The following is a 12,099-nucleotide window of genomic DNA, read 5'->3' as shown; positions in this document are numbered from 1 at the left end:
TTATTCCAAAAGTTTTCGTTTTTTTTCCCATCGAATCTGATTCTGGCGATTATCGTTCATATATAAACTTGTGTATTGAAATGAAACGACCCCGTGAGTCATTAGATGACCACATGGACTAAACCTGTTGGACGATCATCAATGGACACATGTTATCTTTGATTTGCTGTGAATTTGTTTTATCTCTCAGTAAAATTATCACTTTCTTGTTTATGCTTACAATATATTTTATGGTTTAGAGTTTTGTTTTACGATTTTGGATTTAGTGGATAAGTATTAGGAATTGAGGGTTTGGGTTTAATTTTAGGGTAAGGAATGTAGGCTTTAGTGCAGAGCCTTAAGGGTATAAGGTTTACACACCACAAACCATTTGCTTGTGTCAACGATATTGTCTCATATTCTAAAAAAAAGTTTGTTGATGGACCTTGTATTGATATATATAAAATGAATTGTTTGGATAAGTTTATGTGGACAATATATATTGGATACGTTAATACGTAATTAGGAACATAGTTTAATATCTGATATTTGTTCGGCATATATAATACTACTTAAGCTAAAATATTTTTATTTGATTTCAAGCATTTCATATAATGTTTACGTGGACAATATATATTGGATACATAATTAGGAATATAGTTTAATATATGATATTTGTTGGGAATGTATAATACTACTTAGGCTTAAATATTTTTATTTGATTTAAAGCATTATATATAATGCGAACTGTTTGGATATGTTTACGTGGACAATATATATTGGATGCATAATTAAGAACATAGTTTAAAATCTGATATTTGTTGGGAATATATAATATTACTTAGGCTTAAATTTTTTTATTTGATACAATATTTGATTAAACTAAATTTTTACAGATTTGACAATTAATTTTTAACTTGTTATCTCCATCTAATGCCACGTATATTGCTTTTAGTAATTGGCAACAAAATTAACTCATCTACAGTTTTTTTTCCTTCTCACGTTTGTAAAGGGTAAATTGGTCACAAAATCAATAAAAAAAGGTGGAAAAGTGCTCACTCACTCAAAAGTGTCCCAAACGTCCAAACTTTTGTTATAAGTGCCTTATAATGGAACATTCCCTTAAAAATTCTACCTAGTGAAATCTCTCCAGGAAAGAATCCGTCAAGGTCTAAAACCACTCGTTACTACTTGAATCGGCGCATTTAGTTCGTCTTTCTTTGCCTCTTTGTTGTTTAGTTCATGAGAATCGGTTCATTTGATAGGATCTTAGGTTTAACATGATGTTTCTCTAAGAGTAGTTATTAGGAATTTGGAGTAGTAATAGATGTTGGGGGTTAATCTGATAATTCATGTAAAATCTTTCACTTAAATGTTAAAACTTGTTAGAATTTAAAGTTGCTACGATTATTGGTTGTAAAGATCATAGCAGAGGATGATTAGGTCGGTTGCAAATTACATTCATTTCCAATTACTTGTGCAGTTGTGCTCCAAATTTGTTTGAGAACATCTCAAAAGTCACATTTTTTCTTGTTTAATAATTAATCCTGTTATCTCTAACTTTAGTATAGTCATATGTATTTCTGATTCAAAATCAGGTAATGTTGCAAACTGGTCATGCATGCCAAGGGAATAAGATAATTATTGATGACGTCTAAGGAGTCTCTCATCATAGCAAGTGATGGACCCTGAAAGGTTTGCTTCCACTATAATCTACTCTCAACGATTTACTAATAATGGTAGGTGTTTATTCAAATATTCTATTCTACTACTATGTTGGCAAGGAAAAGCTAGGATGATATATCTCCTTCGTGGCTCTGAAACTTCAGAGTGACCGTGGCTTTTGGTTAGTAGTTTCCCTGTGCTTTTGGATAAGTCACACTCCTTACTCGTATCTGTATTCAAAACGTTTACCAGTTAGCATTCACACATCGACTAGGTAGAAGTATTACACATATCATTAGCCATATCTTTGAAACATACAAGATAACACTCAAGGTTCAAGTATAGTCTTAGCGTTTGCATATAGCTGATAACATTAGAGAGTACTAGAGAGAGTGGTAGTTATTTATTTCTCTATAACATTGTTAGATACCACAATTTTAGGATTCTAAGAGAGAAGTTTAGATGACAGAAGAGAGAGAGCAGACAGCTTCTCTATCTAATCTGTGGTCGCTTGAATGATGAGTTTGGCATAGGAAGTGTCATCTCTACCCTTGATCTTTCTTGATTCTGCATCACCACCTGACCATTGATTCCTCTCCGACCTGATCCTTCTCCATAAGTACTCTCACCAGAGCTCTTCCTTCTTCGCTCATTGTGTCCAGCTAAGCGCCTCCTGCAACTTCTCTTAGCTTCATCAAACTCTTGGAGGTCATGAAACCTGTTTCAAGAACTCAAAAAAACCATTCAAAGATCCAGACAAAAAGTTTTTTGAAGGGTAAATTAGGTTGTACGTTACCTACTGCATTGTTGACAAAAGCGTTGGTTAAGTCCTGAGAGAAAGACAGAAGATGCCTTTGCATGAACTTCACACACTTTGTGTCTCCGGTGATACAGTTTTGCCTCTTTCATATCAGCTGTGCATCTATCTACTTGGCAAAGCCGCAACGAGCCACCACGATTGATGCTACCTCTAGACCCTCTAACTCTATCCCTACCTACTTCCTCTTCTTCATCCGTATCAGTCTCCATATCTTCTTCCACAAGGTAAGACTTCTTTTTCATGTAACCTTGTCCTTGTGATCTCTTACCCTCCATTTTGGAGTCTTATAAAGATGGTTTGTTGGAGGAAGGAAACTCTAATAGGTTAAGCAATGTTTGAGGAATGGGACTTGATGATATTGTTGACGAAATTGAAGGGTTTAAAAGGTGAAGTAAAGTCGGGAGATGGACCACTGTGTTCTTGTACGTTTCTCTGGTGGAATAAGTGCATGATTACGTTGATGTGCTAGCTCAGAAAAATAAAAATTAAAGTTTGGGAAAGAAAGAAAAAGAGATTTACATAGATAAGTATTAAAAACATTTTCATTAGTTTGTTTGATTTAGATTCAAGAAATAATTGATAGTAATATGAAAACTAAAGATCAGTTTTCCTAGTTTAGTGTTTGAAGTTCAATCTGAAAATTTGTTTCAAATTTAAGATCTTTTTTACCATGATGATATCATTGGTTGCCTTTAAGAGGAAGTCTTTATTGGCCTGCCACTGTGTGCAATAGTACATCAAGGTCCATAATTTACACATAGGCTTAAACTCATAACAATCTTTTTGTTGTTTAGGAACAAAACAAAAAGTACTCCTAATAAATTGATGTGACTATTGAATTCGTTTGCTTGCAACCTTGAGGTCTTCTTTTGGTAGACTCTTATTGGAAATGCATTTACCGTAACTTAGGATCTGATCACTGTTTTTTTGTTTGATATATATTGTTTTTTAGACATGGATAATTATCACGTGTATGGACCAGGACAAACAAACGAATAGAGTAGATGCTTATATACGATCTAACCCTTTTGATTTCTTTCTTGTGTTAACATTTATTATTATCACTATTGCTTATATAAAGATTCTATGTAGAAGTGGAGGAATTACAGATTGAAAGATGGAAATAGAACAAATGAGATCACTTACTTTAATTAAAGTGTTGATGCAATAGATATCTGGAACCATTTTAAGACAGAGATTTGTTGTGAGTTCTAATGCATGTTTTTCTTTTACTTGTTATCACCATGAAAGTAATAAAAGCCTCTCACTTTTACCTTCCTTTCTTTTTTACAGTGTGTTGTGTGGAGAAGCAATCACTGACAGATTCCACTGGCATCATCATAATTAACTCTCTGTGAATAGTCAGTGAAACAAATGAAAGTAACTTTGAATCTTTGAGTTGAATAGGTAAAAAGAACCAACAAAGCAGGAAACAGATAAGTTCACTGATTTACTCAAGTGTGTAATTTTCCTTAAACATTTTACAGTGTTGTTGTCTTATTGTTTCTGAAGTACTAGAATTAGTGGGTAGTGAAAGAGACAAGACACAAAGGTTTCACATGCGACATTGTACTCTCTCTGACTTTCTGCCTTGCCTTACCTTGCCTTACCTTGCCTGACGCAACTTAGCTTTTCCAAAGCCAAAAGCTGCCTTTTTTTTTTTTTTTGCATAACTGAATAAACTTTGTCCCTATGAGTTTCCGGTTTGGGTTGTTCCTGAAAGATTTATTTAGGTTGATTTTCAAACCAGAATTAGATTGAGATGTAATAAACAAATTAAATCACACATTTCTATATTCATTAAACATTATAACAATTCGGTTTCGATTTACAATTGTTTCCTTTGTTTTCTGTTTGTGAGTTGTGACTGTCCATGTGTCACATCTCTCTTATATATGTGCAATTGTAAAATTTGTGTCATAAGTAACTTACATAACCTATGGGTAAAAACAAGTGATAACAATGATTCACTTCTTGGAATGTTATAATATGTTGGAACTTGAAAGTTTTTGTTAGTGTAAATAAAAGTGGTACTCTTGGAATCATCTCAAGTAAAAGGTTGATATTCAAGTTTTGGACTATCTAACAAAAAAGGTGATTCCAAATTGTGACCTGGAAACTTTACATATGTATATGATCCACGAGAAGAAGAATATATATTAAAAACAGTTTTTTTTATATAAAAAAAAATCTTTCAATCTGAGTGATAAGAGTATTATGGATGATACTAATTTGTTCGCATTAAAACTTTTACAAATGTTGGATTCTTTCCTTTATTCATATTCTGCATTTACTTACTTCGTTCCCCCGCGTCGCTCTTTTTACGTTAGCAAACAAAACGGACGTAACTATCCGTAGGACCTTGTCCGTAGCTACACACCTCCATTGATTTTTTTTTTAAGATGCCTTTGGTTTTAGAATCCAAATTATATGATTTGTCGAGCTCAGTGATCAATTTTGTCAAATTTATGTTTTGCCACGTATCAAGATTTGCATGGGTTATAATATACAACTAGCCAGTTAATAGAATTTGTTCAAGACATATATCATCAAGATTTGCATGGATTATATGGCTAGTTAATATTTTTATTCGAAAACATTTTAAGGTATTTAAAACTATATATGCGTAAATATTATATTACTTCTCTACAACGTGTATAATCATTTAGATCAAACTATTAAAGATTTCTAGTTTAGGTGCATATTTATATTTTTTATAATGTTTATTCTAAATGAGTCGAATACATTATACATGAATTACTCATGCTAATAATAATCCCAGAACCGGTTACAAATTTATGGCAGGCCTTACTCAAAAGTCAAAATTATAATTTTTGTAATCATTTTTGAATGTAATAAGCTTATAAGTGAAAAGAACGTGAGAAAGTTTCATAAAATTTAAGTCAAAAAATCAGAACAAAAACAAAACAAAGTTTAACTTTCAATAACCTATAATTTTTTGAGCCCTAATCGTTGATTGGTTTATGTGACCTCTGGACCGGCCCTGAATAACCGTGATAATCATACTTATTAATTAACCTTCAATATAGAAAACAAAAAAATAAAACCAAATATCTGAATATTGGTCCATTAACTTTTGGTCCACTATCCACAACATTGCTAGAGTAGTAATCTTCAACAATACTAGAGCATCTTTGTGTATGCTTGTGAAAATAAAGTTTTGGAAGTAGTACCAACAGATTTCGAATCGATTCCTGTGAGTGCCAAAAGCTATATTATTACTTTCGATCACACGAGGAATGAGATTTGTCTCTTCGTTTATAGGAATTTCAACGGAACAAATCTTCTTCTCAGATTCTTTCATATATCTAACTATGCGATCCAGCTATCTCTTTTACATACACCAACAAAACTATATCCATTTGCATTCTCATTTCTTACGTCATAAATATTTACACTTGACAAAAACAAATTTAAATTTAAATAGAATATATTCCAAAACGCCATCTTGTATTTATCCGATGTTCAAAATTCCGCTATACGCTAATCGAATGTTTCGGAAAAACCTTATCAAAAATCCCCCTATGATAATTCAATTTGAAATTAATTTTGATACGGGATTTGATTTTTTTTTTTCTTATAATTAAATGATGTTTTTTAAAAAAAACTGAAAAATAATAAATACATTAATCGATGCTTAAAAATATTAATTAGACAGACGTCTAAAACATCTTGTAACCAATTTATTTCTAACATTTTAAGGAAAAAAGAAGAAGAAAACAATAATATAATGAGCTCGATGATGAGTGACATGGAGGAACATCTGGATTTATGCATGTGGACACTTACTATTATGTTATGTTGTGTCTCGTTACGCCATCAAGTTTCACCAAATCTTTTTGTTTTTTTCTTGTTTTTCACCATTTTTTTTTTCTTTTTATATGTTTGTTTATTTACATATATCTCCTATACGATTACAAATTACAGATAAACCCATATATTTCTAACAGAGCCCTCCTTCAATTCTCATGTTTTACATATTCTCCCGAATCCCATATCTTTATCGGCTTTCCTGTATAAGGAACATCATTTGGCCCTGTATGGAATTCAGTGTAATAACCAAGTTTCCGGATTAGTTAAGTCGGTTCTCGGTTATGGTTAACGATTCTGGTTCAATTGGTTAGTATACTCGATTGTGACAAACTTTTCCAATCAATGAAGCAGAACTGAGCTTATACAAGAACAATTTGACGTTTCAAGAAAATTATCGTACGTTGAAATTGGGAATAAAACACCAGCCATGTTACATGAGAAGAGAACACATCATAGAGACAATGATCGTTCATTTCATTATAGAGAACGAGCCACCGTTTTAAACTCAGTCAAGCAAGATTGAAGAATCTTTTGACGTTTCTGAAGCTGTTGGCGTTCGTTTTGTAGTACCACAATGGCTCCAGGAGCAACGAACATGTCCATGAACTTGTCGTCATTCACTGCAAATAGATCCAATCCAAGTGCCACCACTAGTCTGTCTCGGCTGCAAAAACAAACAGAATATCAAATCAAAATGTTTCCTTCCTCTACTAAGAAACTAAGGACATTCATCAATAGAAAACTCACCAAGGAGTTAGAAATCCTGAGTTTAGAGTTGATGTTACGCTTCTTTCGACAAGCACTTCGCGAATTCTAGCAAAATGTTGTGCGGCTGATGAACATATCTCAGAGTAAGCAGAGCTTGATTTCATTCCGTTATCTGCATTAGCAAACATAAGCCCACCATTCTGAACTCTAAATGGCTCTATGTTCCTGTTTCCAACCATTCTCGCCATTCTTTTTCTAGCTCCAACACCATCAGGACCATTTCCAATTTCTTTCTTTACCAAACCATACACTATTTCACATGGTTGGTCCGGTGAAGGAGTCTCAGGGACTGTTATGTGGCTTTCCCCTCCTTTTCCTGGTGTTGTCTCTTGGCCATTGTTCTTCTCAGGAGGAATGTTTTCTTGGTCTTTCATTGGCTCATCACGGCTGGTATCAGAGAGCTCGAAGCAAAACGAATTAGGTGAGGCTTGGTTGAATTTGTTATAAGCGCCAAAAGCTCCTCCTTGGTGGTAGTTATTCTCATAGCACGCCATGGAATATGGACTGGTCACTGAATCAAGATGGTGTCTTACTAATTGCTTACACTGTTTTGCAAGATTCTTCACAAAACGGCTGTAACAGTTCCGTACAGCGGCATGAAAACCCACGTATCCATCCATATTTTCGGTTTTCTTCTCATCTGCAAAGACCATTTAATCATGAAATGCAGGGACACTAGCAGAATTTAAAAGATCCAAGGAAGCACTGAAAGGTTCTTACATTCTGAGTTTTGGTTCAGGTTTCTTTCTAGAGCAATTTCAAAGAGACTTCCTAATACAAAGGCAAGTCTGTCGCAGGCTGTGTCAAGAAGAGGAGCAAGCCATGACCGTGCAGCGGTTCGAGCAATTTCTGCTGAAGCTTCTGTTACTCCTCTACCACCTCCACGCCCAGCATGAGCAAGCAGAATGTTTGCTACCTGCTCAATTCAGGCTACTTGTTTAGCTTTTTCATTTCTATGAAAAAGTAGAAAATGCTATTTACTGAGAAAAGGTGAAGTGTACCTTCTCTCTTGACACTGGAGGGCACTCGATTGAGTAGGCTGCACAACGGAATTCATGAATCACTCTTTCAAAAGCAGCTCCTCCATAGAGTTTAAGAACGGCATTGGGTGGCTTGATATCCACACTTACACCTGGCCAGCTTCCAATGCCACTTTCGCCACGTTCTTCTTCAGTTGTTTTCCCCCATTGTTCAGGTGCTGGATTTGCAGCTCCATCAATCAAAGCTCCCTTTTGAAACAAGAGCAAAACATACAGCAGGTTAATGTAAACATTTCAAAGTATGTATCATTGTTAGTCTTAAAAATGGTGCAACAATAACTGTCTGTTACAAACAACTCACCACATGATTGCTAATAGAAGCAGTGTATAGCATTGCCGCTTTTCTGAGATGAGCAACATCAGAAGTAGCTTGGATTTTCATATCCATTCTCAGCATATCATCGGTTACCTCAGAGCAGCGTTCTTCAAGCAAAGCTAGTGTTGCTGGTGCAGCTTCCTTGTATCTCTTCTGCAGCTCAGACTCTAAGAAATCTCTTAAAGACCCAAAACCAATACAGGACCGGAATTTTTCTTCATCAAATCCTCCCTTAACTCCCTCCCGTAAATGCCTTATAACTTCAGTGTCCACCTGAGATATTTGTCGGCGAAATTCATCATTTGAGATAGTGCTCCTGTCTTTTGGTAATGCCACGAAATAAGGACGAGTGTTCTCCCCAAGGTATCCGCTAGCACTCAGATAACGATCAACTTCACCGCGATCACTAAATTCCTGCAAGTGTTGGATAAACAAATTAAGACTAAATCCAAACAAAGTAGTTCATCTCCACTCTTGATTGTCACAGCATTTAAGAGTACCCGGGATAGAGGACAAACTGCAGTATATGTGAACTAAATGAAAACTAATTGATTGTAGTTAAAAAATTTTGTACCTTAAGGCGATTATCAAACTTGGACACAACAACAATAGTCCTCCGAAAGCTTGAATCAATCTCACGAACAGCATCTAACCACAAGGATGAGCACCACTCCACACTACTCTGCTGAAGGAACAAGAGAATACGATGTGGAGGACTAGCCAGTGACTTAACCATTGACAGAATTTCATCAGGTGTAGTTTCAGGCTCTCCTTTCTTAGCCTGCTCACACACAAGAATTAGAAACTATGCAATTGACAAACTTTGACACAGATTGACAAAAAACGAGAAAAAGCTACTACCTTGAGAACAAAACCAGGAGTATCAATGATAGTCAGATTTGGACAATGAGCATACTCAGCTCTCATCACAATCGGCTTTGGCGAGACTGCAGTTTTCGTCTTCTTCAAAAGTGCCTCTGTTCTAGACCTAATTACATCTGCTACTGCTGTAGCCGAAACAATTGGACTTCCATATTCTTCAGAATCTTCATCCTACCAATCAAACTTACCAAATCAGTAATCAAAATCGCCAATTCAACAAAAAAAATCCTAGAAATCTAAATCAAAAGCAGAAGTAACGAATTACAAAATCGTCTAGGTTTGATTTACCTGGAATCGACACCGTGGTTCTAACGCTGATAAATCATGAACCATCTGGAGAATCAAAGGGCGTCGAGTGCCCATTTCAACTTCACGGACATTGAATCGGAACCCTAAAAGTGCTTCGAGAAGAGAGCTTTTGCCGTCTGATTGACCACCAATGGCTACAATCTCCGGTATCGGAAGTTTCTCTCCGAAAGCCACGGCTGCTGCTTGAAGACGATTGTATGCCTCGAATCGTGACCTAGATTCTGCGTTTATCGGATCCTTGGAGTGAGATTGCATCTTAGATTGACTCTGTTGGTTTCTCCTTGAAGATGGGGTTTTAGTCGGTGTGGTTAGGTATGTGTTTGAATTCGCCATTGACGAAGGAGAGAAACAACGGTAAGAATTTCGCAGAGATGGAGAAGACGGAGCGTAGTAGAAAGAAAGTTGGGGTTTAAAATTTGAATTTTGAATTAATGGGCCGTATTGGGCCTCACTTTAATCTAGTAGGCCTAACATTAACCGCAAAACGTGGACGATTCAGGACCGTCCGGTTGGTGTATCTGATGGATCAACGGTCAATCGAGTAATTAGTAACCGTTAAGCAAAACGCGTTCGCTGCGAAGACCTAACAAAAACCGTAATCCTGAAGGTTACCACTTACGTTTTGGGTCAAAACCCGTAATCCTCTCAAGCACATAATATAATGTGGTTTTGTCCCAAACGACAGTTATTTTAAACGTAAAAGAGACTCCAATAGTGTAAATTAGGTAGTATTTGTATCGCGTATTCTCTAAACCTTTGGTTTATGAGTTCAAACATGTGAAATGCCATTCTCGAATCATGCATCATACATTGATGATTAGTATGTTATATTCTAGGATATGCAATGGATCTTTCTTGATCTCCTTACCAAGTTTTCTGTTTTAGTAGCACTTTCATCTTTTGGTTGAGTACCATATTCAAAACTCTATTTTCAATATTTTTTCGATTCTAGGAACTGTAGTTTGCGATCATACTTGTCAGATTTGGAGCTTCTTGACTCTCTCTACTCTAGTACATTTATATACAATAATACAAAATCCAGTTTTTGTATGTTAATAGGTAAAGTAATATCATAGAAAGAGTCTCTTAGGTTATGTTCTAAAAGACAGGGACATTTGTATGTTTTTTTCTTCGTCATTTATTGTTTGTTTGCTCGTTTAGTATTGAAACAATGTTAGTTTTGTTGAAAATCAATGTTTTATGTGTGTTATTAGCTTACAGTTCTTGCATTTTTGGTTGGTTGTTCCAGTCTTCTTTTTGGTCATTCTTTGGATGATACCATATTTACTCTCTTTGCTTATGTATTCTTGGAATGCTTAGTGTGGTAAATGGCTTCAATATCCTTGTAAATATATTAAATTATTGTACCCAATTACGGATCCATCCTGGGTAAATACTCAAGAACCGAAAAACAACAACGTCGAATGGAACCAAACAGAGTCTCAACTAGATTTTTTAGTTATTTGGTTATTCGATCAAGTATTTTAGAATCAGAGAAAAAAGATATTCCAAATCGGTTCTTGATTCAACTATATTCGAACATGCCTAAACTGAATGGTACTCGAACCAAAACCGAATCAAAATTCTTTTGATTTCTATACTGAAGCTAAAGTTGAGATCTTAACAAAACCAAAACCGGACCAAAATTTATTTGGTTTCTATATGGATCCTAAAGTTGATATCCTAAAGAACGAGAACCGAATACCCAAACGTCTAGGACTATGTCCATCAATGCCTATGATTGGTTATGCGTATGGAGGATAGTACATGACTTGAATCTTTTGTTTAATGCATAGTATTTTATACACTACTAAAACTAATTTAGCTAAATCGAGTTAGTTTTTTCAAAGCTGCCCGTTAAAAAAAATAATTTAGTTTTGTCAAAGAAAAGCAAAGATGTATCCTGAATTATAATGTGGAGTAGGAAAATATCTCGTTTTGACATATTGCAGTTTCCATATGAAGATGTGAGACCGAAATATGATGAGTTCTACCCTCTACATTGAAGGAAAATTTCGTAATATAGTAAAAAAAAAAGTTTATAAACTAAACCATTAAATAATTATCATTAATTATAAACCCTAAAACAAATTTATTAAACTCTAAACTTGTAAAGATATAAACTCTCAATTCTAAAACTTGAAGTTTAAACTGCAAAATTAAAAAAAGTCATAAATCCTAAAAATTAGACTTTAATAAAAAAAATTATGAGAGGATTTACAACCAAGACAACCTTTTTCTTGTAGTGATATATATATATATAAATATATATATATATAATTACAATTATGAGATTAGTGTTCAAGAAAGCTAGACGACGGCCGTGGAGTCGCACATCTATGAGATTCGATCTCTGGCTTCGCCTTCGGCTAAAACGCGGCTTCGGTAACTAAACCAATTCGATTAGTAGTGTAAAATATTTTTCATTAATTTTTTCACATAAGTTTTCTATTATTTGATTTTTGTTTTTATGCTAATGCGTATTT

The 12,099-nt window shown here is 34.7% G+C and overlaps 2 protein-coding genes and 1 non-coding gene across 5 annotated transcripts; 1 reads left to right on the top strand and 2 right to left on the bottom strand.

Annotated features, from left to right (window-relative positions):
* Positions 1–1,511: 1,511 nt before the first annotated feature.
* SPL4 (squamosa promoter binding protein-like 4) lies at positions 1,512–2,954 on the bottom strand. 3 transcript variants are annotated; one of them, NM_202285.2, is made up of 3 exons: positions 2,441–2,851; positions 2,130–2,362; positions 1,562–1,874 (listed from the first exon to the last, which is right to left on the bottom strand). In NM_202285.2, the coding sequence occupies exons 1-2, from the start codon at positions 2,737–2,739 to the stop codon at positions 2,137–2,139; spliced, it is 525 nt and encodes a 174-aa protein (NP_974014.1). In that variant the 5' UTR covers positions 2,740–2,851; the 3' UTR covers positions 1,562–1,874; positions 2,130–2,136. The 3 variants fall into 3 exon arrangements, with proteins under 3 accessions (NP_175723.1, NP_974014.1, NP_001321935.1); NM_001333580.1 differs by having other exon boundaries at positions 2,194–2,362; NM_104194.4 differs by having other exon boundaries at positions 1,512–2,362; positions 2,441–2,954.
* Positions 2,104–2,300, top strand: MIR156i. The gene has a single exon (NR_139325.1). It is a non-coding gene; the product is annotated as a microRNA ath-MIR156i precursor (primary transcript).
* A 3,587-nt stretch (positions 2,955–6,541) lies between the features above and the next one.
* Positions 6,542–10,029, bottom strand: DRP5A (Dynamin related protein 5A). Its single transcript, NM_104193.5, has 8 exons — positions 9,593–10,029; positions 9,284–9,475; positions 8,997–9,203; positions 8,408–8,836; positions 8,068–8,295; positions 7,787–7,982; positions 7,046–7,706; positions 6,542–6,962 (listed from the first exon to the last, which is right to left on the bottom strand). Exons 1-8 carry the CDS (start codon positions 9,944–9,946, stop codon positions 6,776–6,778), a joined length of 2,454 nt encoding a protein of 817 aa, NP_175722.1. The 5' UTR covers positions 9,947–10,029; the 3' UTR covers positions 6,542–6,775.
* Between the last annotated feature and the right edge of the window lie 2,070 nt (positions 10,030–12,099).

Source organism: Arabidopsis thaliana (genome assembly GCF_000001735.4).
Source record: "Arabidopsis thaliana chromosome 1 sequence".
NCBI classification, from domain to species: Eukaryota; Viridiplantae; Streptophyta; class Magnoliopsida; order Brassicales; family Brassicaceae; genus Arabidopsis; species Arabidopsis thaliana.
This window is presented reverse-complemented; position numbering and strand designations above follow the sequence as displayed.